This window comes from Drosophila ficusphila, unplaced genomic scaffold, assembly GCF_018152265.1.
Source record: "Drosophila ficusphila isolate 14025-0441.05 unplaced genomic scaffold, ASM1815226v1 contig_791, whole genome shotgun sequence".
Lineage (NCBI taxonomy): Eukaryota > Metazoa > Arthropoda > Insecta > Diptera > Drosophilidae > Drosophila > Drosophila ficusphila.
The window spans coordinates 29,257,729-29,284,126 of NW_025064737.1; the positions used below are offsets into that span (position 1 = coordinate 29,257,729).

General features: G+C 37.5%; 3 protein-coding genes across 3 annotated transcripts; 1 reads left to right on the top strand and 2 right to left on the bottom strand.

Annotated features, from left to right (window-relative positions):
• Positions 1-1,661: 1,661 nt before the first annotated feature.
• Positions 1,662-7,587, bottom strand: LOC108098676 (beta-arrestin-1). The gene is made up of 2 exons (XM_017201772.2): positions 6,799-7,587; positions 1,662-5,607 (listed from the first exon to the last, which is right to left on the bottom strand). The coding sequence occupies exons 1-2, from the start codon at positions 7,382-7,384 to the stop codon at positions 4,763-4,765; spliced, it is 1,431 nt and encodes a 476-aa protein (XP_017057261.1). The 5' UTR covers positions 7,385-7,587; the 3' UTR covers positions 1,662-4,762.
• A 131-nt stretch (positions 7,588-7,718) lies between these two features.
• LOC108098675 (DNA-binding protein modulo) lies at positions 7,719-9,987 on the top strand. Its single transcript, XM_017201770.2, has 4 exons — positions 7,719-8,086; positions 8,260-8,572; positions 8,638-9,375; positions 9,437-9,987. The coding sequence occupies exons 1-4, from the start codon at positions 7,841-7,843 to the stop codon at positions 9,775-9,777; spliced, it is 1,638 nt and encodes a 545-aa protein (XP_017057259.1). The 5' UTR covers positions 7,719-7,840; the 3' UTR covers positions 9,778-9,987.
• Positions 9,988-11,072: 1,085 nt separating this feature from the next.
• LOC108098681 (205 kDa microtubule-associated protein) lies at positions 11,073-23,848 on the bottom strand. The gene is made up of 2 exons (XM_017201790.2): positions 21,759-23,848; positions 11,073-14,983 (listed from the first exon to the last, which is right to left on the bottom strand). Exons 1-2 carry the CDS (start codon positions 23,382-23,384, stop codon positions 13,094-13,096), a joined length of 3,516 nt encoding a protein of 1,171 aa, XP_017057279.1. The 5' UTR covers positions 23,385-23,848; the 3' UTR covers positions 11,073-13,093.
• Positions 23,849-26,398: the final 2,550 nt, after the last annotated feature.

Genomic DNA, 26,398 nt, shown 5'->3' on the forward strand with positions numbered 1-26,398 from the left:
TATTTGGCGAAGTTACTGCTAATCCCATTGCTTCTACTGTCTTTGTATATGGGGTAGTTGCCTTTTGAAAGAAGTTTTATTCATATTTCCGAGGTCGTCAAAAATAATCAGAAACCTTTGCTTAGGTATTGTGCTGAAAACTGCTAACAACAGTTTAGCTACTTATTATATTTTGTGCAAACTCTTTGGCTTTATTAAATTGTGAAACTTAGAATCTTTATTATAATTTCGCGTAGTGAATATTTACAGGATATTGTGATTAAATTCAGAGCGGACATTGATTTATGAAGCCCTGTGTATGATTTTTAGGAGCAGACTTTATAAATTGAAATTAATTGGTCAAATTGGTATCTGAAATTTCTCGGCTGCAACTCCTTTACTTCTTAGGCTTTCTTTCACTGAAGTCGACCCTAAAGTAGCTGCAGCCCTTGTAATCCGCTTAAGTAACTCAACAGGAACGGAAGCCGGAAATGAAAACCATACAATACACAAAGCAAGAGTGGGAGAAATGTCAGGTCGCTGCAGAAGACAGAAGGTGAATCCGGAACGGAGATGGATTGAATTGTTTGGGTTGGTTGGGGTCAGGAGGACAACATCCGCTGTTTGTGCCCTTTTTGCTGATTTTCCACCAAGCACAATCAGAAAGTGTCCATCCACACTCTCAAAAGAGATATTTATAGCCCTTAGCATGTGATTACATTATTTTTAATTTCTAAAAAGCAAAATATTACAAAAAAAAATTTTATTACGCAGTCTGTCTTTCCTTGTAAATACACGCAAAATAAAATAGAAAAGATGTAAGTTCCTACAAAATAGACTTTAGTTTAAACATAAAAAGTCTAAGAAATTAAAAATAACAAACTTTTCTCAAGTGCAAGAACTTTAAAACACCGTTTAAGAAGGGAGACGGAGAAAACACGACTTTTAAGCCGCCCCGGAAATGAAAGACTGATGTTCGGGTTCAGTGACAGATTCGTTGGTCCTTACAGGTTGGCGAGCAAATAGCCAAGACAAAACACTGGAAATGCTAGTCCTTCTTTTAAGGGCCCATATCATCTGCTGAGTAAGAGTAAGAGTTCAGAGTAAGACATGCAAATACAAAAGAAAGTCTTTTCCTCTCTGCGGTTTTTTGTTTGGTACTTAATTATAAGTTTCGACCATCTGCCACGTCGTCCACTGAAGGCATCTTCGCCACAAAAGCGTTCCGTGGCATTCAACAAATATTCAGATAAAATAAACCTCTACAAACAACTTCGGTTTATTACAAAAACGAAAGCCCAAATGCATTAATATTTTCTTTCGATTTTTCCCTTGGGAGCTATATTCGATCCAGTCCATTCCGACATACAACCTGCAAAATATTATATTACGGACTTTCGGTAAAATTGTAGCGGAAAAGCTGAAAAACTAGTTGCGTAGAAACAGGCAGACGGACTGACATGTATACATACATATGTCGACTCTAGATGGTGATACTGACCAAGAAGATGTATATGTACTTTATGGGGTCGAAGTGACTACTTCACTGAGTTGCTAACTTTTTTATACTACCACCTTTAAATATGTCGTTATCAAATCCTGGCGATTTATAATTTGGAACTTTTATGTTTTTTAATTACATTTTAATTATTGCATTTCTCCCTTGTTTTCATGCTGGAACATTTGAAATATTTAATAATTAGTTTATTAATTATTTTCTAAACGGTGCAACAATCTCGACAATAAATTAAAAAATAAATGTACTGGTATTTACATACATCTCAAATTGTGTTGCGTATTAATTATTTACTTCTGGTTTTGCTTATATAATGGTCATATCTGTATAAATATTATTAATTTCATGGACATGTTGGCGGCAAGGTGCAGATTTTAATGGTATTGCAGTAACTAAATCAAAAAATACGTTTTTTTTAAACAGCCCTGCCCGACCATGTATCATGATAGTATGTACAATGCGTTTAACAGATTAAAGCTTTTAAAACATAGTCTTTCGCAGACATTCACACTCCCGGTTCTCTTAAACACCAATCATCAACGTAGTTACCAACAATTTAATTATTCCTAAAAATTGTTCTTGCTCCTATCGGTATATTTTGAAAATTAAAACAGCAATATTTAGTTATTCCCGTTTCGTTTTTATGTATGTTTGAGTACTCATATGTAGTTAGTTATCTTGTTCGGTACATTTCGCTCGCTTGGTTTGTGGGTCAGGGTGGCAAATTGTATATCCGCCTAGTTGTGTAAATTATTATTTAACATTTGCCATACTAAAAATTAAAATAGTTTCTATTAGTTCTTCTTTTTGCTACAAAATGTCTCGAAGGTTATTTCGGCTCAGCTCACTACATATATAATTATAAAAATATGTATGCAATAATTAAAAAGTATCATCAAAAAGTATTGCTACAATTTAGGTTCGTTTCTTTTAATAAATTCTGTAGTTTACTAAAAAAAAATGGTTCCTACAGCGCTGAGAGTGCAGTCGGATCCACTGAGCATGGTAATGACATTTTTTAACTATTTTGTTATTTTTCTCAAATCCTTAAAATGAAGGTGTTAAGGTTTTTAACAAATAGATTTAAGAAAAGAAAATTCAAAAAAGTTTTTCAAAACTTAGCAGCAAATTCGAAGTTTGTTTTAAAGTAATTTTTGGTAATGTTTTTTTTTATTAACTAATATCAGAAAAACAAAATTAAAATTATTGTAACTTCTAAAAAATTGTAATCTTTGAAAAAAAAAATGGCGGTTTTTTATAATCCTTTTGTGGGTGATTTTGTATTGCAAAATTTTGAAAGTTTAGGCATACACAAAATATTTTCCATTTAAATGCGTTACATTCGTCTCTAATATAAATATTGTTTTGTAATTACCATATTCACATAATTTTATCTAAAAGAATGCAACATACTGTTCACATTTGAATACACATTTATAAATATTAATTGCTCTTATGTTATTCAACTTTTTTGCATATTGTATCCATATAACCATTTATTAATGCACTTTTTATAAGTTAGCTCAAAAATGTTATGTGCTTGCTTCTCCCTTTTGATAAAAACATACTAGCCAGCCTAGAAAATCAGTGTTAGGGTGTATATATAAACGCGTTATAAAAATGCATTTTAAAATATGTAAATTTTTGTCATCATTAACATTGTTTCAATGTTTTTATGCTCTTGTTGTGGTGGCTTTGGCTCCTCGGGGCACTAAAATAAAAGTCGAGCTCAAGTTCACTGTTAAAATCTTTGAAATATAGAATTTTTATATTTTAACCAATCATTTAAATAAGTAATCAATTGCGCCCCTTCTTTGTGGTTCCTTTCATTGGGAATGTGGAACATAGGTTTAGTTTTAGATTAAGTACCAATTTAATATCTAAAATAGCTTCACGTACTTCCGTGTTGTATGGTTCGTTGACAAATTTTCGATTTGGGCATTGCCAATCATAGTAAGATTCGTGCACACAAACAATTTGAATTTTTACTGAACTTTTTAAATTATGTTTGCGAGCTGTTCCCTGCAAACTAAACATTTTAAGAATTCAGAAATTTTTCAGCGCCTAGGCTTTGAAGGCAACCGTAGTAAGACCAAAGCATTTTTGTAACTTTGATTCTAAAAACTAATATTTTTCGTTTTAATTCGTTAGTACAATAAATCATTCAAATGGATTGTTAAAGTCAAAGCTAGGCTTATCAAAATACAACAGTTCAAAGAATACCCCATAATTATACTATCGGACTAAGTATGTAAAGGGTGCCCATTTCAGCTTGTATACCCTTGCAGCCTATATTATAAATTCCTCCAGAAGCGGAAACTTAATATACAAATCGACAATCCTTTTTTTTTATCGTAATTACTAAACTGAAGACTTTTACATATAAGCTAATTCGAAGAGTACCATACAGTAAGCCTATGACGAAAGTAGTATGTTCATAAATTTGCAAAGGTATGTAAAGCATGCGCTTCTTTTCTGGCTGTTTTATTTTGGTTTTTTATTGGGTGGGTATATAATTATAAGAATGATCACTTTTAAATGTAAAATGCATAATTCCGTAAAACATTTCGAAGAACTTAGTGGCCTGCGTGTCTGTGACACCAATTTTTCACTTTCAATTCTTTACATAAAGAGAAAGTCTTTTTAAAAATTATACAGGAACGGTTGCCGTTAATAACAAAATAGTTGTTGTTTCCTTCTAATATTTTTAAATACATCAATTACTCTATATATGTTGTATCGGGTATTTTGTTTATTATCCCGTTGTAATCAACAAAACATATCGAAAGCAAAAAACACAAAAACTAAAATTGGTTGCAATTAAAGCTTTCAAAATATTGAATATATCATCAACCAAAGATTTTGTTGTGCTATTTATGACATAAATTTGTGCATTTTAATTTTTAATTTAAATAAATTAAATTGTTTTGCATTCTTTAAACTGTTGCAGATGTGGCCAAACTTCATGTCGCAAATAGTTTGCTTGTACATGTGTGTTCTGTGGAGATTTGATTTTTTGATTTGTTAAACAATTTCACAATTTTAAAATTCGCACATTTTCAGCTTAAACCCTATAGATACTAGAATGTATGGCCTACACATATCAAATAGCTTAGTCCAAACTATTTACCGTGGATATTGGTATAAAACTTTACATTTAGCGGCTGCGCAGAATACTTTCTATGATTTCATATAATACAAATGCAGATTGTTACCTGCACATGGACATTCAAAATTTCGATCCAAAAACAACGGTTTCTTTTTAGTTTAGGCTTCTGTCTCAGCGCCTTTTAGACGCAGGCGGGCAAAATCCTCAAAAATGATGTCATCATCCTGAGCCTCGTCGTCGTCTAGCTCGATAAGATTAGTGGTGGTCGGAACGTCTTGACCCCCAGTGGCGGATCCTGTATCTCCGCCATCAGCCAAGCTTACAAGCGGTTGACCACCGCCAGCCAAGCTAGCCCGCGGCGACCGCTCGCCCAACAGTGGATGCTCCTCCTCCTCAGGTTTGGGGTGCATTAGCGTAAACGGCAGCTCTGCCACAAGATCACCGTTCAACAGCGGCGAGCTTATCAGCAATTTTACTTTAACTTTATAGTGAACCATAATGCCAAGACTTTCTCGCTGGGCAGGATTGGTAATAAGTGTGCTAGACGCTAAATTGGTATCCTCATGTTTGAGCTGCCCATCCAAAGCCAAACCCCATTTATCCTTATTATTCGCCAGAAGGGGGCACAACTCGAACACCTTCGACAGGGTAAATCCCGGCGCCACTTGGCACCCGTCCTCCGACTCGATCTCCGCAACCACAGACTTGTATTGGGCCGTTGAGAACAGACAAATATCCGCAAACTGCCGCACACAGACCTTGATCTTCTTGACCGTGCGATTTGAGTTATTAGCCACATGGACGTTTACCGAAATTTTCTCGCCGTGGTGGTACAGTTCTTTGTCCAAACTAGCTTCCAGATGGATTTTGTTCGGCTTCATCATAAACTCCTTACTGACTTCGATCGATGGCTGCTCCCCAGCTTTAGAGGGAGCGTACATAACCTTGCGAATGGTTAGACGTACAGAGTTTCGCTTGTGGGGCTTGTCCTCAACGTTTTCACCTATCAAGAAAAAAGACTATAAGTTAAGGCATTGCTATATGGCTATTGTAATAATCCTATAATGCATGGCTAAAGGCTGTGTTCGGATCGTTTTTCCACTAAGCGAAATGCCAAATAATGATTGGGCTGGTATTAACACAAAAGGATTTTATATGTGCAAGATCATAAACCGCAATATATGGTCCAAAGTTTAATTCTAAACGCCAAAAGCATGGAAACGACCCTCAATAAATAAACAAATCAACAGACGCCAAGTAAATAAACTCTCCGAACAAATTATCACGGGGAAAACGAGAGCACAGAAGGCGCTAAGAAATCGTTTCTGCGAACTATAAAAAATTTCCGACCGTTTTCTTGCTTTTGTTTCTTTTCAATGCACGTAGACATTTGCCGAACAATATAATATGGTTCGTTAAAGTTTTTATATAAAATAAACATATTGTTACTTTTGGTATAGGTGATTCTGCATCCAGTCTTTCAAACCGAAGAATGGCAAAGGTTGAATGATTAAAACTCAGCGTTCGATTTCCAAGAGTGTGCAAATAACTTTGTACAGATCACCACGAAATATTTCCATTTTTAAATAATATGGTAAAGGAATTGAATAGACCAACAACACAGCTTTTCGGCCTCAGTCAGAAGAAAATAGCAACCTAATAAAGAATTTCAGCATTTTGATCTGGGCGACCAAACGTCAGCAAGTCTGGGCCTAATTAAAACAAAAAGCAACAATAGCTGAGATACAACTACGGTCGAGTCGAATTCCAATTAGAAGCTTCGAATTTCAATTAGGTAAGACCCTGCGTCACCAAGCCCAATGACATTTTTGCGATGTCGGAGTAGCTGGATTAATTAACCCCGCGTTCCCGACCGCGTGACACATGCGCTTGATTACAGATACACATATACCCAATATACCGAACACTTCCATGTGTCTATTAGCTATAAGCAAACAACATTATATTGCCTAAATGTAGCCATATCAACAACTTAAAATTACAAATTTAACAATAAACCGGTCGGTTAAATGTTAAATTTTTTGGATTCTATCTTTTTGGACTCTACTGTAAAATGCGCGTAAAGTACGTTCACTGCATGGGTGGATCGACTGATGCAGTCGCTGATCAATGATTTTGACTTTGCCTGACCGCCGGGCATGGACACACCCACAAAGACGAGACCCGGACTCACCCACAAAGGCCTTTAGCTCGTAATCCACTCCGCAGGACTTGCCTACATCTCCGGGAGCTGGCTGCAAGGACACGGAGGCAGGGCAATAGGGCGGCACCTCAAAGTAAAATGGATGAGCATTGGGTCCCAGTTTTTTGATCAGCCGCTCCTGCAGTCGAGTCATTGGACGCTCCAGCTGCATGGGAGGGTAGATCTGCTCATGCGCCAGATACAGGTCCTTGCGAAACGTCAGTCCCAGGACATCTAGATCCTCGCGTCCGTATCGAAAGGCGGCCAACACCTGGCCAAACACCTTGCGCTCCTTAACGTATTCGGGGTCGATAAATACAACTCCGTCGATGGGATCCACATGTGTGACATGATCCACGAAGTCCCGTTTGCCAAGATATACGGTGATCTTTCCGTTGGAGGAGCTCTTTTTAAAGACCCGCGTCGCCTGGCGCCGTGAGCTAGCATCGCCAGCCTCGTCGCCAACCGCTCCACCTCCTGAGCTACCGACAGCTGTCGCATTTGTGCCGGAGCTGTTGGTCCCGGGGACTCCTCCCCCACTCCCGCCTCCGTTCGTGCTGGGGCTCAGTGTGTTCATTGGCAGTAGTGGGCTGTTCTTCTGCTTCGCTGGTGTCCCTGCTAAATGGTTTCCGCGCACACACCGATCCTGGTTTCTCGGCTCTCAGTACTTTTATTAACAAATATAAATGTGCGTTGCAGTCGCGGGGTGGGTACTGTGCTGCAATTTAATTTTTATGTGTATACTTATTCCGTCACTGAAAATACCGAGTCACGTTTAGTATTAAAAAATTGTCTCTAGTGCGTTTCACACGCGTTAGGGCCTCTTGTTTCCGGTTGCTATTTATGCTAAATAAGGAAAACGACAGTGTGGCCACATTTCCAGAGTATCGAAAGTATCGCGACGATTTCTTCCATCTCTAGGCCACACCGCCCGCTCCGTCTTTCCACGTGCAATTCGAGAAAAAGCACGCGTTACCCAGCCTGTACATTTATTTGTTCAATTTGAAACGGTTATTCTTGAGAAATTGCTAATATGGCCCAAAAGAAAGTCGTAGCCGCCAAGGGCAAGAAAGCCGCGAATGGAGTCGAGAAACAAGTGACCAAGCGCGGGGCTAAACCGCAGAAGGTGCAGGTGGAGGAGGAAGAGAGCGTGGTCGCTCAGTCGCCCTCAAAGAAGACCAAGAAGCAACCTGTAAAGGAGGTGCCGACGTCTAGCGAGGAGGAGTCGGACGCCGAAAACCAGAACAGCGACCAAGCGGAGGAGGACAGCGATTCCGAGGTAGGTAGCAGAAAAACGTGGTTTCCTTTATCCAGTTACCGCTGGTTTTGCTGCTGGAAGGTAACCGTCCATTGTGCATTTTCTTCTTTTCGTATATCAAGCCTTTTTAGTTCCTTCAGGCAGACCATCTAGTGGATTCATAGATATAGAAAACCAATTTAATCCCATTTCAGGAGGAAGGAGCTGCAGATTTTATCGATGACGAGGCTGAGGAGGACGATAGTGGCGAAGAGGACGCCGATGAAGATGAGGTGGAGCCTGGGGAGGTTTCCAACAGGCAAGCCGCCGAGGAAGAAGAAGACTCTGACGATGATGATGAGGCACCTATTGAGCAGCCCGTTTCCAAAAAGGGAAAGGAATCTGAGAAACAAGGAAAAGTTAACGTTGAGTCCGGTAAAAAAGGTGGAATTCCGAAAATACGCGTTGGCAAGGTTCCCCCAGGAACGCCCAAGAATCAGACCATCTTTGTCACAAACCTACCGAACGGTACAGTAATATTTTATTACAGTTCCAGAAACGATAGTAACAGGTTTCCTAATTATGTTTTACAGAATATAAACATAAGGATGTGGTCGCCTTGTTCGCCAAGTTTGGACCCATCTCCGCGCTGCACCGTATAACGAACAAGTATGGCGTCAATTCAGCTATAATAGCCTTCGAAACGCCAGCTGCCGCCGAAGCCGCTCTACAGGCCAAACCAAAGGCGCTGACTCTTGGAGAAAATGTTTTGTCCGTATCCCAGCCTAGAGACAAGGAATCTTTTAACGAGCGTACGGTGGTGGTAGGCTTGATTGGACCCAAAGTTACCAAAGAAGAATTGAAGGCAGTTTTTGAAAAGGTAGCTCCCGTGGAGTCAGTCACCTTGTCTGCTAACCGCACAAACCCCAAAGCATTTGTACGATTGCTGTCGGTTGATGACGTCCCAAAGGCTCTTTCACTACACAGCACCGAGCTTTTTTCTCGCTTCATCACTGTGCGAGAGGTGAAGGTCAAGACTGACAAGCCGAAGTCCATCGAAAATACCCTGGTCATCGAAAATTTGGGAAAACACGAGTCCTTTAATTGCGATGCATTGGAAAAGATATTCAAAAAGTTCGGAGAAGTGGATTTTGTGGACGTTGTGTGCAGCAAGACAGTCCTGGCCTTTGTTACCTTTAAGCAGGCAGAGGCAGCGTCAAAGGCTTTGACCCAACTTCAGGGCAAGACTATAAACAATCTGGAGCTGAAGCTCCAGCGCTTCGAGCGAAGCTCCGGGGCAAGGAGCATTTTAGTGACAAATTTAACCTCAGGTCGGTTGCTTTTTATCGTTTATTCACTAAAGAGTTATTACAACCATTATTCTTATTGTAGATACCACTGAAGACGATCTGCGTGAAGTGTTTAACGAGAGTGGGGAAATTGAAAGCATCCAGATGTTGGGCGTCAAAGCTGTAGTAAAATTCACAAATGACGATGGTTTCTGCAAATCATTCTTGGCTAATGAACGCATTGTGAATAACCACCCAATTTTTATCGAGCCCAATTCTCTCTTGAAGCATAGATTAATAAGGAAACGTGCCGCAATCGGCCATGCCCATCCTCCCGCCAAGTTCCAGAAAAACGGAAACAAAAATTTTGGCAAAAAACCTTTTAACAAGCGTCCGGCACAGGAAAATGGTAGCAAACCGTTTGTCAAGAGGGCGAAGTTTTGAATTTTCGACACCTAAAATGGTTAGTTTTAAGTTGTGTTGTTCCATAATTCGGCCACAATACGTTTGATTCCATGCCACCTTATGCAATGGATTTAGTTGTTAGAAAAACCCCTACAAATCTGAAGCGGAGAAATTCAAGCTTTCTTTTACACGATTTTGGCTTTTATAAACAACATCTCTTTCAAAAAATAAAAGAGCCACAAAATTTAACTAAGAACTGCAATTTTTATTTTCTAGACTTTTATATCTTATTATATTCATAACTTAAGATTTTGCCCAATACCCATGCATTACAATTTTATACCCTTGCAGGTGGTTAATATAATATAATAATTATACTCGTATATACAAATACTTAATCAGCATTACCATATTTGAGTCGATCTACTTAACCACAATATTGAAGCGTCGCAGGTAGTGTATATATCAGAACGGCCGCGATGTATTATATCATGTTGCTGCAATGGGAACATCTGAAAAAATTGATAAAGTTATTGGTTCTTAAGAGAGCTGTTTTTAATCCTTTCGGGAAACCGTCGAAAACATGGAAAATCTTTTAGGACAGGGGTACCATGACCGGCGGCATCAGCTATCATGCTGAAACTTTACCAAAAGTTGTGTAGCTACTGTACGCAGAATATAAGTGGGAACGGGCCGGATCGGGCGACTATATCGGACAGCTCCCATACGAGAGGTCGAAAAAAAATTATCACGCCGTGGTTTTTGATCGACTTGATTATTTTTTTTAGATCATGTTTTTAACTACTATCGGATTTTGAATTACATTTTATAAAAATTGGATAACTATATCATATAGCTGCCATAGGAAAGATCAAAAAATCTATATACAATTAACAGGAAAAATAACATCGTTGTTTTTCATCAGACAAACATAACTTTTTAAAATATAGTTGAATTTTTAATTAAATTTCATAAAAATCGGACGAGTATATCATATACAAGTTGTTATATGAACAATCGTTGAAAATATAGAAACTTAATACAAAAAACGACATAGCTCCTATGTTGTTTAGCTTTTATGTATTTTGTTCGACATATTTGTTGACTGCAAGGATTTATAAGATTCGGCTTGCCGAAGCTAGCTTCATTTCTTGTTTTAATGTAAAATTAATAACGTAATCATGATGTTATAATTTAAATAAAATTTAAATACAGAATTTTAAATGCATTGCAGTTAAAAAGGTACTTCGACTTTCTGAAGTTTACTTCCTTCATCGTCGTTCCTTTGTCTGGGGCTGAAATCGAAAACTAAAGAATTTCAACTTCGCTAGATATTTTGGTGTATATTCAACATTTATTCGTTATCCAATTTTGCAGTATCATATAATTTATTTTTATTATGTTTGTTGTTACTACGCAAATATGATCTTGTTGTTTGATATATGAGGTTAAAGATATATCTAAATATTTTTTCCTTGTGTCATTTAGTTTACTGTTTGGTTTCTTTTTTAGTATTTGTTTTTTCTTCACTTGTTTCATGCATGTATTCATTAATTTGTAAACGTATATAAAAAGATTTTATAAGTGCGACAAAAAATTCGTTTTAGCCAGTTTTTTAGGCACGGTCCTTGATTTTTTCACAGGCCCGAGGGCAGTGTTAATTTTTAATTCTCTCTATCAGTCTGTTTATAAAGTTAAAGTGAATTGGGATCGTGTGGATTTATAACCGAACTAATTGCGGCTTTGATTTTTTTGCTTAATTTTTGCCTTAATATGATTTTTAGGAGGCTGCTGCTGAAATTGGTTTTTGGCTATGACTATGTCTATCTGTCTTATGTTGCTTTTCACTACATTTTTAAGTAGGTTGAATATAATTATTATAATATAGCGTTGTTCAAAAATCGCTAATAATAAGGCAAATTAAAGAAAAGGGCACTGTTGCTGTAAACTAGACACCTAGATCAATAATACCCTTTTTTCGTTCGGGTCTATCTAATGTATGTATATTTTATTTAAGTGTAGGCAAACTTTTACTTCTACCAACTTAGTCTCCATAAAATGTCTTTCTTGGATTTACTTTCACAAAAGGAGGCAAAATTGGTCTATCGTACCATAAATTCGAGTCGTTGAAGCTTTGGAATCATTCCTTTCGTATATAAAAACCATTCAAATCAATATAAACACTAAAAACAAAAAGAACCAAAAATAAAACAAATAATACGTTTTTGTATCTTTCTAAAGAATTTTTGTTCGTTTCTTTTAATTAAAAATATCGTTTTAAACATACATATGATGAATAGAAAGAGTATATAAAGGTGCAGTAGTTACATTCAATGTTATACTTGTTTCGTTTTTCAAGGGGTTTGATCAACAAATTATAAAATAATAATACACTTTGACCTTGGTCACAAAACCTAGGAGCATAACGAATTTCTTAATGGGATTGATACAAAAGTTAAAGTGTTTCTTTATGTTAGAGGTAAACACTGGATGAAAGTTTGCTTCGATAAAACTAAAAATAAAAATGATTTAAGTGCTGCTTAATCACTACTACGTTCTTGTTATTGGTTTGATAAGGTCCGTTTTCAGCTTTCAATAAAAAATCATGAAAAAACGTGTAAAACGTTTTTTTTCATTTCTGGGAAGGGAAAGTTACAGTAGGTCTTGATCAATAATAGATTCGAACTCTCTTTAACTGATTAGCAATCTAAAATTTCAGCTGCGCAAAAACCATTGCTTTCTGTTGGATTAGTTTTGATTCGTTCGTAAAGTTTCGTTATTAACGTGATAGTACGCTAACTAAAAGCAACAATTAAACTTTGATTCTCATTTATTTTCTTTTTCGAGCTTCCTAACATTTTTAAAATTTATAAAATTATTTTCATTGGTTTTTTGCGTTTCTTAGTTACATTTGTTAAAACCGAAGAGTTGACAAAAGCAAAATACAGTTTACTTTTAGCACATTAGATAAAATAACAGAGTGTAAGGAACAAATAATAAATTAAACATCAATGAAACGAAGCACGCAATTATACTCATCTTTCGGTTTCTTCACAAAATAGCACGAACATTTTTTTTTTGTTCTGGCCCACGTTAACAAAACATTTATGTATTTATAGTTAATACTTCGCAAAAAACCAAATATGAAATCAAATATAATTAAGTTTAATAAGCAGCCATTTTTTAATTTCGTAGGCAAAACGTTTTCGAATGTCTTCTGTATTTTTTTTTTTTCTTCATTTGATCGCAACTCGATTTAAGGATTTTTCGTTCACACTAAATTCTTTTGCTTAATATGTTTTTATAATATTAGTAAAGTAGTTTCAGCTCTTTGATCTCGGATCTGGGATGCAATTTAAAAGTCCAGTAGCGACTCTTCTGCTTTTTGGGAAGCGACAATTTGTTCATTAACCGGTTGTTCTGGAACAGGGTTCGCACCCACCAAGTCGTGCAAGTCGCTTCCGTTTTGGTTGACACCATCCTCTGCATTTATGCCAGCATTGGCGGTTAAAGAAGTTTCATTTGGTTGTCCCATTCCTGGTGCCTTAGCTGGAGTGCCTCTCTGTAAAGGTGTTGACTTACGAGATTTAAATCCAACTGGCGATGGTTTGGATGTTCCATTTTCTTTGGGTTTTGGAGTTAGCGGTTTAGAGGCAGCTTTGACCGGTGATGCCTTAGAAGGGGAAGACTTTCGTGGAGCCGCCGATGTCGTATTGGAGCTACTAGGAACAAGCAATCGTCGAGTTGAACTTCCATTGCTATTGGATACATTGGACGAGTGGGTAAACTTTGGAGCAGGACGAGCAGTAAAAGTTTTTGTGGTTGTTGTGACGTTGGTGGTCGAGATGGTGCTTTTTCCCAATGTATTGGTAGCTGGCTTGGAAGGGCTGCGAATTGACAGAGAAGTAGAAGGTGCGCTAGGCACCTTACGCACAGAGCTAGTAGTGGAAGTAGTGCTGCGGGGCGATAATGGTTTGGGCTTGGTTAGGGTTGTCGTAGCGGGTCCTAGGCGAGGTTTAGTTGGAGCAGCGCTATTAAGAGTCGATCCTGTTCCAGATGAATTTGTAGCTGGTCTGCGAACTGTTGAACCTGCTCCAGTCCCCAATCCTATACCACTTGCGGCTGGTTTGCGAGCTGTGGTATTCCGAACTGTTCCGATTCCAGATCCAGATCCCGATGCAGTTCCATTTACATTGGATTTATTGGCTAAGGTCTTGGCTACCGGTGCTACCTTTCCCGCGGGAGCTGTGGAAGGCCTTGTGCAACTTAACTTGGGTGCTGGTTTCAATGTCGATGCTGCATTGCTATTTAATGGTTTTCGAGTGGTTGCTGTTGGTGGAGCTGCAGACGAAGACTTGAGAGTTGTACTTGAAGACTTCGTTGCAACAGGAGCGGTGCGTGGACGAGCAACGGCTGCCTTTGTTGCTGCGGCAACTGAAGTCGTGGTGGAGCTGGTTGTGGGCTTCTTGACTGCAGAGGGAGCACCTACTAGTTTTGACTTCGCAATGGATTTAGATTTGATCGCACCGGCAACTGCAACACCAGCTGCAGCAACAGCCGCTACTTCAGCCAAAGTTGACGAAACGTCCTCTTCCTTTTTCGTTGTTGAAATACCTTCCACCAAGGGCTCAGTACTTGACAGCACTGTTTCTTCTACCACGCCAAGATTCTGTTTATCTGAAGCTGAAGATAACAACACATTTTCAAGAACATCAGGCGATACTTTCTCCTCTAGGGCAGAAGATAGTTCCTGCTGCTCTAAATCAGCAGACACCTCTAGCTTCTCTAAAGCATTTTGCTCTTCTTTTATTGGAACAATGTCCTCAACAATGTTCTCCTCAACAGTGGCAAGCTGATCTTCCTGAAAAACACGGTCTTCAACAGCGTGCAGTAGTTGTTCTCCTTGAGAGTTATTCTTTTGCTCCTCCGTAAGGAAGTCTCCCTTAGCAAGCAGCTCTTGTTCCATATTATCGATACACTTATCTTCAAAGCTTTTTGAAGCAAAGTCAGACTTGCCCATACAGTTCTCCTCTACTAGATTCTCCAGCAGTTCGGGTTCATTAAGGTTTGCGACTAGTTGATCTGGATGACGGTGATCCAACTCTTCCTTTAAGTGCTCCTCCGCCAAGTGTCCAGGTGTGAAAGGCTGAGCAAAAGGATTAACTCCATTGGGCGCTGTCGATACTTCGACATTGATGCAAGCGACAGAGTCGGGAACTGCATTAATGGCAGCGTACTCTTCCATCTAAAAAATATAACAACACAAAAATTCATCACAAAATATTCAACCATTTTAAATGTTTGAAGAAACCTGATACCACTCTAAACATTTAATCCCTTTTTCAACAGACTACTTACTATCCTAATCGAAAACCTATGTACCATGAAGTCGTCTCCCTCTATGTACTTTCAAATAACTAAATATATATAAAAACAAGAAAGGAAGCTACATAGCTTTGGCAAGACGAAGTTAAGACGACTTTTCTATCAATTTTCCATGGATATAGTCGTCCGATTATGTTCAAGAGTCGCTAGAAAACTATATATTCAAAAAATCATGCTTGTCTGAAGAAAAGGAACGATGTTATAATATTATTTTCGTTATTTCTATACCGATTTTTCGATCTTTCCAGTTATCATATAGTAACGGTGTCAGATTTTAATGAAATTTTATTCTCGATACAAGGCTTATTCAATAACTCCATATTTTGAAAATCATGCTCGTGGGATCAACGACGTTATAATTTTATCGAAATCGTATAACTCTATCATATAGCTGCCATAGGAAAGATCGAAATTTATATATATAAATAACGGAAAAAAATTATAACGTCGTTGTTTTTTATTTCACGAGCATTATTTTTGCAACAACGACTTTTTTAACTACCCTTGAACCGAGAAAAAAATTTCATAAAAATCGAACTACTATATCATATAGCCATAAAAAAGATCGAAAAATCTATATAGAAATAACGAAAATAAAATGATAACATCGTTGTTTTTCATCAGACAATCATGATATTTGGAATATAGAGTTTTCTAATGATTCTTGAATATTAAATTAAATTTCATCAAAATCGGACGACTAAATCATATGGCTGTCATATGAACAATAGTCGAAAATATGGAAAATTAATACAAAAATCGTCATAGCTTCGATGTTGTTTAGCCTTTATGTATTTTGTTCGACATATTTGATGACTGCAAGGGTAACTCTATCATAAAGCTGCCATGAGATAGATCGAACAAGAAAGGAAGGTAGCTTCAGCGAGACGATGCTTATATAATCGTCATTGATATGTCAAACAAACATAGAAACAAACATCGAAGATATGTTTGATATATGCTTTAGTCGTTTTTAGTTTTTATGCAATTTAATTCGAAATTCGAGAGTCATTAGAAAACCCTATATTCCATGTTACTACCAGTAACGTTTATAATGTTTTAACTGCGGAACTAGGCTTAGCCAAATTTTCAAATCCCGAGTTCACAGCTGCCTGGAAAACGGGAATACATGCTTAATTTACTCAACGAATAACGGTTGTTAACAGTCATAACACAGGTGGAAAAGAGAAAAAAATATAGCTGCCCGGCACAAAAGGTTTCAGTGACTTGGCGTTAGTTTTAGCAATTCTACCACAAGTGTCAGGGGAATTGGGAGAGGCAAGGAAATGTAAAAAAAGTGAGTGTAGCGTTAACATTTTTCCCGGCACTTTTCCTCTATCACGCAAAGACCACCACTAAAACTCTAAAATGTCATTGACCAGTAAATGCCACCAGCGGGGGCTATTTGCCAGCCGTCGGCGCTCGTTCCCAGCTACACTCTCCCAGTTTCCCCTTCGATTTACCAATTCCTTGTTGCTAGTTGCCCAGTTTTAGCCCACTCGCTTAATATCTGACCGGCAACTTTCTTTTAGTGCACTCGGAATAAAGTTTGTAATGATTTTATGAAACAATAATGTATAAATAAATTTAGTGTTTTTAATAGGCGCAGAGCAATATTCAAGGGGAAAGGACGATCACTAAGTTGATTAATTGTTTTTTATTATTAATTAGTATGCCCATAATTTAAATAAAAAAGTACAAGCGTAAAGAAAGTATTAATATTTCCCGTAGTGCACTTCCCATAGTTTTTGCCTTCACTGCGAACTCTTGGCTTAGACTGTTGCCCAAGCGTAATGGGGTTAAAAGTGAACTGAAGCGAATAAGAAATAAAGAAATTGCACGAAAGTTGACGTCAACATTTTTAGAGAGTTTGAATAGTGAGAATATACGCCAGGCAAACGAGTTGGAATAAGAGTTAAACGGATGACGCACTCTTGCTATTTAACTCGCATTCGTGCAAACATTAACAATTAAGATGAACGTATGGTCTCTGATGTACATATGTATGGAATACAACGAGTAAAAGACAAACGTTATGTTGGAGAATGACGTCACTAAGGAAGGTAGAAATATATCGTAAACAACCAAGCGCCCAAAATCGGGATGCAAATGGCAAAAAATAACCGGGTATTGAGAAACTAATATTATACCTCGGTCCCGACTTATCTGAAAACGGGAGGCCAGGGAGTGCGAATGGGGCACAATTCAATTCCAAATAAAGCGAAAATGGCCTCTCGCATTCATAATAGACATGCGGACATGTACATATGTGAAATTTTATTTATGTGGATGTAGTGACGAGTGCTTGTTGCTCACTGAGCTGCCGTCTGGCTGTGTAATTTCTATTTTTAACGTACCGCAAAATTTTGACAAATCGTAGAAAAACTCAAAAACAAAAAAAGAAAAGATAGCTTTGGTAAGCCGCTTTCATTATGTATTTAAGACCAAAGAGAAATGTCAGTGTTTTGTTTTATATTAAATTTTTATTTATCAGTGCAGAATTTATAAAACTTTTAACTAAACTACAAAATGCGTTGTGCACGGTCTTGGCAAAGCTGATGATGAGTAATAAGTGGTAAAATTATTTTAGGAGCAGACAGTAAGAGTCGAGATACCAAACATGCAAGTACAAAAGAATTTTTTAGACTGTAACTATCAAAAGATTAGTCAACACCGAAACAATGTTTAAATACATAGTTGGTTTTGAAAAAAATGGACGTGGACCCGTATTTTCATCGGGTTCTTAAACGAAATTTCGATAATCAGCGCACCTTGGATTAGGGCGGTGGCATAAATATAAACCAGAGAGAAAAACAAGAAGAACTAGACAGCGTAGGAAAACCGGAAAAGGCCGTGGCAGTATTTTCGCCCGCCAGACCAGAAATCAGTTGAAGAAAGAAGTAAACCAAAGGAGGGAGCTTTAATTCATTTGGAGGGAACGCGGATAATAGGGGGAAACATGGCATGTCAGTTAAAACAGCAGCAAACACCAGGTATTTTGCAGATCATACTATCAATATTATTCTTAATAATGTTCTGTAATAAAGTAAATAAAACTGCATTTCAGTCAGCTACTCTATTATTTTCAAAGTTTTTTTAAGCAAAACTAAATTCCATTTATCTTATCCATGTATCTTTTTTTAAAGGCTTTCGAGTATATGGTCATTTTATAAATATGTAGAAGACAAACGCATATACACTTTGGTAAACTCTCCAAGATGAAAAGAAATTATCAGCCGGGCCTACCAATATTTCATTTGATTTACGCTTCCTTTTGTGAAAGTAAACCCGTAGCGCGAGAATAAAAAAAAAACAATTGCTATAAGTAGTAGGTAACGACAGCCGACCACCGCACTGCAGTTGAATAAATACATTAGAATGGAGCCGTAGCCATGAAATTGACTGCCTTTCTTGGCCAACTTGGACCTAAAATCCAACCATAAACCAAAAAGACTCTAAAGAAAAAGCCCCCATTAACACTTAAAACGGTAGAATGCAATGTTTTCATAGGCCAAAAAAAAAGAGAACACCTGGCCAAGTTTGTTGGCCAGCACACGAACATTTGTTGGTAATGGTAATGGTAAACGAGCAGGCGAATAGATTACAGCAAAACAGACAAGAGCAACGCTCGCTGCAACGTCTTATATTCGATGAGTTTTTTACCATTGTTCCGGAGCTCTGGACAAAATTCAAGGCTATGCGAAAGGCTTTCTGGCTGCTTTTTGCCTTTGAATCCAAGACAAAAAAGGGGTAAATTGAAAAAAAGTAAAGACAAATTTTACTGTTCAGTTTATTCAATTTTCTAATAATATTATTTACAAAGAAAAAAGTAACTAAAAAATTTAATTTAACTTAATCATCTCTTGGTTTTTTGATAAACAGAATGAGCAAATTATCAAGAGACATTCGGCTCTAAATTACCAAAAAAAAGTTCCCGAAAGACCTGTCTAAAATGTCACCAATACGGGCAAAGTATTGCTTGAGAAATCTTGAAACCCGGACTTTAAAAATAGGTATAGTTGAATCGCGGACTCGAACTAGCCTGGACCGCGCATTTTCTTCTGTCTCCATCTTAAAAATTTTTTTGAACCGTAATCCCATGTTAAGGTCAAATGTACAAAAAAAATAACTAAAGTATAATATAAAATATGTATATGGAAAAATCCTTCGAATTGTTTTTGAGGGAATACAGACAGGTGAGGTGATTGTTTTGGTTCAGTCTGGCTTATCTTCCAATCAACAACTTTGTTCTTGGGTTTTGATCTTTTGGTATATTTTGAGCGTCGACAAGGTGCCAATATGCCATCATTTCAATGAGCAACAACTTAACTCTATTTTTACGCCATTCCCTACAAACGATGCCTTCCAACTTTCAGTACTCATGTCTTTCCAAGCGCTGCAGGGGCCAAACTACAGCCTCACAATATGTAGCAATATAATGTCTCTTATTTGTTTCAATATTTTTTTTGCGCGCGAGTTATACCAAAAGCGATTGAACTTGGCACTTGGCAGACGATTTGTGCAATTTAAAAATATACACTGACCATGCTTCAAGAAGTGTGAGTGTTGTATCTAAAAGTGTTGGTTGTTCGCACTACTGCGTCTTTACAATGCGTGTATAAAAATCAAATTTGTAATTCTACTGCATTTGGGCGATTATGAGGAAAAGTTTTTATATTACAAATTTGAAACTCATTAATTTTATTTATTTTTTTTGAGTAGGCTGCAAAACTTTTACGGAATTATAACATTTTTGAAACGGTACACCTGTAGACTTTTAGTTTCTATTTTGATCTGTAGTTCCTATTACCGCAACCAACATGCACCTAAAAATATATGTATTCGAAAAGCCGTCTAATTTTAGAAGGGGAGTTCACATTAGATGTCCCTTTTAGGATTCTTTTTAGCAAAAAGCTTTGTTAGAGATGATAAAAACATTTTTTTTTAATTCTAAATGTTTCTATTAGTTTAAGCCTTTTAAATCTATTTTAGCTGCACCCAGTTAGAGCACTTTTAGGACCTTGTAGTTCCAGCTAAAGCCGCTCATCCCAAGCAAACATTATCACCTTCCTATATAATAATTTTAAAATACTCCATATCTTACCATTAGCCAAATAAAAATGTTTATGCATATTACTGTCACAAAAATGTTTCTTTAAAGTCGTAGTAAGTGGCAAACCAAGTTTATGTTGCGGATGATAAGAAGACGTAATATAGTACATCTACACAAAAAATAGCAAGATCTATATGACAATTAGTACCCACCAAAAATTTACCCGCGACTCACCAGTGGGTCGCGACCCACAGTTGGAGAAATACTGCTTTAAAGTATTTAATGCGATTTAAAAAACATTGCAAACTGTACTAAATATTGCAATTCCACTATTCGTTTTGATTTTAAATTGAAAGCAAAGCTGAGGCAGTATTTCAACGCGTGAACTAATTTGCGCATTTACACAAGTTTTGTGTAATCTTTTTTTTCCTGATTAGAGACTTTAGAAACGGCTTTTAATAATCAATATGAAATCAAAGAAGTATCAACAAGTGCTACAATGTTAAATATTTATATTATGTACATATATTAAAATACATATATAACACAAAACTAACTCCCGCAAAAAGTAATAATAGATAAATTTAATAACAACATTATCCAGTCAAAAGAGATAAATAGAAAAATTACAACCCAATAAAACAACCACAAATTTGTCCTCTTCACTCTTATCTTTCACCTATTTTAACTTCTTTAAAATTCATTTGGTATCTTATTATTGGTGCAGCTTTTTTTTTTTTTTTTTTTTTTGTATTTATGAAAGCGTGTCTGTGTGTAAGCCAGTGTGTGCAATGGAGTTGGAATTTGCAGCGAAGCGAAAAGATTGCCAACTCTTGCAGCAGTCGGCAACACCATTTCTGTTTCTGCTGTTGCTGCTTGTCATGCAGATTGCAGGGGAAAAGAGAACAAGTTACAGAGAGAGCCATGTTTTATTGGAGTACATACAAGAATGCATTGAGCGCAACTGTTAAAAATTTCAGTAAGAAAAAAATTCTTAAAATAATTAAAACTGCAACAAATATCTTATTTACACAAAAAAAAAAATTTTCATTTGAAATAATAAAATTTGTTTGACTATTTTAAATGTATATTTTTTTGGGTTTCAAAATGAACAAAAAAAAACTGTTCATTGAGACCACTCTAGCGTATACATAAAAGCAAAGTAAAAAAAAAATTCGACCAAGCGCTGTAGCCCCGCCCAACAAGACATTTTAAACAATAATTTTTATATCCTTTGTGCTGTATAAATTTAGTGACAGTCGAGCAGGAAAAAAACACGACCCCACCCGAAAGCAACAAACAAAGAGAGAGAGCAAATCAAAGTACAAGAAATCTAAGAAACCACATCGCAAAAAAAAATGATTCAAAATATTTTCTTATTAAACAAAATTTTGAAAAGTCTTTGATATTCATTTGATGATCTAGAAGATTAGTTTATGCACTTTACCAATAAATTTAATATTTTTTATTTAAGTTGGGAAGTTTTTAATGAAAGCCCGATAAAAAGGCTGCAATTAGCGAGTGAACAATGACGGATTTATGGATTTCAGCACTTCATTAAAATCGTTTCTTTTTTAATTACCTGTGGAGGAGCTCCGGCTGAAAAGGGCTCTAAGACTTGCACTTCCTGATTCTGATCCAGTTCCTTGGTATTCTCAACCAGATGCTTCTCTTCAGTAGAGGAAAAAGGAGAAGGTGCGATGTCCCTTTGGTCAGCGAGTAGGGATTCCTGCTCCAACTTCGGGACCGGAGAGTCAGATTTGGGACTAAATTGTGGTGCACTGGTGTCCAACAGCAAACTCTGATCACTAAAATTATTGGAACACCCAACAGGATCCTGCTCCGATTCTAGCTGACCGTCCTTTTGCGCTTCCTTCGACGTATGCTCCAAATAAAAGGAAGCTTGCATGGGGTTCTGATCAGCGTTGTGAAAGAATTGCCGCTCGTGCTGGAACTCCTGCTGAAACTGAAGCTCCTCTGTAGAGGGCGACTGCGAGACATGCTCTTTCTCTTCTACATGGAGTAGCTCTTTTTCATCACCCGTTTGAGTAGGGAGAGGTTGCACCGAATTAAGGATGTCTTCAATTGAGGCGTTGTGCTCGGCATAAATAGATTGCCTCATGATGTCGCCACTAACGGTCAGCTGATCTAGTGACAAGTCCATATCGACACTGGTTTCGGGACCGTGATCTAGGGTATCGTGCACGGCAGCTGGGTCACAAGATCCCGAACCGTTTAGCAGCTGCATCTCTAAAGTACCTGCGCCAAAAAGGTCCGAGTCTTGCTCTAGTTCATGGGGTCGCTTGTCGGCCTCAATGTCAAAGTCCCGCTCATCGGGCACAGCAATTGAATCCATATTGTCTTTCGCCGAACCCTTGCGCGGACTTTCTGCTACCAAATCATCCATGGGGCCACAAGCCAGCAGCTGACGGGGATGCATACCAAGCAGGGGCTCCTCATCAGGGAGAGGTGACGAAGGCTGCGAGCCGAAGCTGGGAACAAAGGCCACTGCATTTGGATTAAGCTGGGAATGGTTTTCTTCCAGTTCTTTAATGGGGTCATGGTTTTCCTTGTTCTCAAAGACATCGACAACCTTTTCGGTAACTGACTGACCAAAAAGTACGACCTCCTCCTGGTCCTGATCTAACGGGGTAGGATTATTATCGCTGAGACTGCTGGTACCATAAGTAGTGGCCACAGAGCTGGGCTCGTCCTCATCCTCTTGGTGAAGATTTTGGGATTGCAAATTCTGCCGCACCATCTGCTCTGCCTCTTGCGATTGATCCTGGGCCAACACATCTCCGGTGGAAATAGTAGTGTACGAATTCGTAGACAAATCGCAATCGTTCTTAATCACTTCCACGTTCTCCTTCTCACACACCGGACTAAGGCTAGTGGCTGCAACGTGTCCAAGGATTTGATCTTCAGAGGGCCGGTTGAAACCGTTACCAGCTTCCTGAGTTGGTTCATGCTGCTCTTGAAGCTTCTCGCTCTGCTGTACCTCGTGAATGTACTTCCACTCTTCATCCTCATCCTTGTCCCCATCAGCGTCCCGTTGCTCCGACTTGGAGGTCGCAGAAAGTTCCTCACCGGCGGAGTCTGCGATATGCAGGTGATGCTCACCGGCGCCCCCAGTAATTTGCAGACTCTCGGTCAGGCGGTTTTGCAAGTAGTAGTCGAACTGAGCGTTGTCCTCGTGTTGCTCCATCCTTTTAAATATGTCAGCAAATATTTACTCGGTCAACAGCAGCAGGTATTGCTGTAGAGGTGATTCAGCTATGCTAGTGATTCAGATTCACACGCCCCAGCGTTTTATTTCTTGACTCTTCGCTTTTTGGCGTTGCTTTCTTGCAGATTCTCGCACTCACACAACAAACTCACCCTCGCATACAAAGCGGCAAACAGCGAAAGAGAGAAACAGAGCGGAGCAGCCAAGAGCACGGATTTTTTGCTTGTCCTTTGTTTCACTTCCTTCTCCAGGCAACCAATCTAGCTCCAACTTATTGCCGAAAATAGCACGCCTCTGGGTTTGGTTTTGTCCTTACGCGCACAGTTCGCAAAATTTTCAACTACTTCACAAAGCAATTAACTTGTCGAGACCTCTTAAAAATTTTTTCTGCAAAGCGTCTTGCTGTGCGTTCCGTTCAAACTTCGTCGATTTTTTTTAAAAACTAGAGCTGAAAGAACATTAGACTCGTAAACGATAGTATCCATTTTTTAATCGATATATCGCATCATCAGTTTTTTTTGCAGCTCTAGACTTATCGGTATTTCAGGCTTTCCCAGTTTTCTCACCACGGTTCACTGCATTGGTGTTAACCAAAATGCATTAAAAGTAACCAATCCGACTTTAGCGAGTGCATCAACCAATGTTATAAAATTATAAAAGCGGTATTTTTGAATTATGTACATATATTGATTGTTTATACAATTTTGGGAGTAAGAACCCCTTAAAAGGAATTCATATTATTATTATTTAATTTAAATTTATTTTTACTGAAGCTTTCTACATTAAAATCTGATATTGCAATGTACAATTTTGAATTTTTAATACATAATTACAAATTCAAGTGTACCTTAGGAATGGACTCTATTTATTTGTACGCATATATTTAAGAAACTCTTTTCGGTGCAATTGACTTAGGCAAAGTCTATAGGATTCAGCTAGGCGAAGCTAGTTTCCTGTCATGTTCAAACCTATGTTTATTACTTTTCCAGTATTGACTGTACCGCCTCACTCGCACTCTTTGAAATGCGAAATAGGGGGAAAAAAAGCCGACGAGACTACCGTGTACTCATGGTATAATAAGTACAAGGTAGTCTCGTCGGCTTTTTTTTCCCCTATCGACACTACAATTAGAGCGAGAGAGAGAGTGTTTTCCTATGGGTTCGGGTCGATAGGGGGAAAAACCCGAACGATTTTGCAGCCGACGAGACTACCTTGGGACAAAGCAACAGTCGAAAGTCGTCGGTCTTCGTGTCAACACATTCGTGTTGCATTCCGTTCGGTAAAAAAATCCACACATACAGGTGCGGGTGTATGTGTGTGCGGTGTTCGTCAGTTCGTCTCTGGCGTCCTTTTTTTTTAGTTTTCGGGAAATAAAAATCTTAATAACTAAGGACTCATCGTGTGTATGTGCAAGAATTCGCCGTTAATTGGCTTTTTAAATAAGAAAAAACCCTACAAGTAAGTTCCTGTCTGTTGCATTAGATTTAAATTCGATCGCCCCACACACATAGAAACATATTCATGTGAGCTCGTATTCGCGCGACGCGTCTTTCAAATATAACACATATGTTCATACATAAGTGCAACAGGGTGTCGCCGATTTGTAAGAGCAAAAGAGAAGCAGCTCTCTGGCAGCCTCTCTTACGTTTTGTATGTTTGTATGTCGTTGTTTTTTTATCCCACGAGCATGATTTTTAGAACATTGAGATTTTTAGCCACCCTTGAATAGAGAATAAAATTTAATAAAAATCGGACAACTATATTATATATGTAGCTGTCATAAGAACAATCGTCGAATTATAGAAAATTAAAAAAAAATATTATGTACATATTTTGTTCGTCATATTTGATAACTGCAAGGGGATATAAGCTTCGGTGAGCCGAAGCTTTCTTTTCTTCTTGATAATAATAAAAAATAACAAAGTTCACGACGTGTTCTTACATAAATTTTTTGATTGGTCTCTATTTTATATATGTATAAGTTTAGTAATTTGGACAGCAAATTTATTAAATAATTTGTACAATATAGATGGTAAATTTTGCTGTGTATATTTTTCGATTTTTTCTATATATGTATTTTATATATCATTTAGTAATTTTAAAAATAAATTCAAACAAAATCACCACAATATCCAAAAAAAAAAAAGGCTATGTAATTGTATATTGTACTAAATCACTTGAAACAAACACAAGTTGCAGACATTTTCAATCAACTATCCCAGTTTGCCTTAATATACATATGTATGTATGAGTTGTAGACATGTGTAAATGTAAATTACTTTTTTTTATTGCAGCAATCATCTAATCTTTGCAATGGATGAAAATAAAATTCGTCGATGAAAAAAAAACAGGCTTATGGTAAGTCTTTATTTTATTCTACACTTTGAGTCATTTAGAATCAAATTAACGGAGTTATAGCGTTTTAATAGACCGAGTTTTGAGGAATTTTGGCGTAAACAAGTACTTTAAATGCGCTTCCCGCGCCATTTCCCCGTCTATTTGTATTTCGCAATTTTTAAATATTTTTTTTTATATTTTTTCTAAAAGTCCAATATGTTGAGAACATTGTGTAAAAATTTTAAGTAATTTAGAGTCAAACTAACGGTTAAGCGTTTTCAACGACCGAATGTGGTCGAATTTTTCGGTATAAAATCACTTTTTTTGCGCGCGCCGCGCAACTTCGACCTCTTATTTATATGTAAGATTTTTTAAAAATTTTTTTTATCTGATAGACCAATATGTTGAGCACATTGTGTAAAATTGTTGAGTCTTTAAGAGTCAAACTTACGGAGTTACAGCGTTTTCAACGACCGAATGTGGTCGAATTTTTCGGTATAAAATCACTTTTTTTGCGCGCGCCGCGCAATTTCGACCTCTTATTTATATGTAAGATTTTTTTAAATATTTTTATCTGATAGACCAATATGTTGAGCACATTGTGTAAAATTGTTGAGTCTTTTAGAGTCAAACTAACGGAGTTACAGCGTTTTCAA

Bases quoted from the DNA above. Each gene is read 5' to 3' on its own strand.
- LOC108098676 (XM_017201772.2), bottom strand. From the start codon at position 7,384: ATGAACACACTGAGCCCCAGCACGAACGGAGGCGGGAGTGGGGGAGGA. The intron at 5,608-6,798 runs GTGAGTCCGGGT...TTTTCTTGATAG, and splicing joins CGAGCTAAAGGCCTTTGTGG to GTGAAAACGTTGAGGACAAG.
- LOC108098681 (XM_017201790.2), bottom strand. From the start codon at position 23,384: ATGGAGCAACACGAGGACAACGCTCAGTTCGACTACTACTTGCAAAAC. The intron at 14,984-21,758 runs GTAATTAAAAAA...TATATTTTTTAG, and splicing joins CAGCCGGAGCTCCTCCACAG to ATGGAAGAGTACGCTGCCAT.
- LOC108098675 (XM_017201770.2), top strand. From the start codon at position 7,841: ATGGCCCAAAAGAAAGTCGTAGCCGCCAAGGGCAAGAAAGCCGCGAAT. The intron at 8,087-8,259 runs GTAGGTAGCAGA...ATCCCATTTCAG, and splicing joins AGGAGGACAGCGATTCCGAG to GAGGAAGGAGCTGCAGATTT. The intron at 9,376-9,436 runs GTCGGTTGCTTT...TTCTTATTGTAG, and splicing joins AGTGACAAATTTAACCTCAG to ATACCACTGAAGACGATCTG.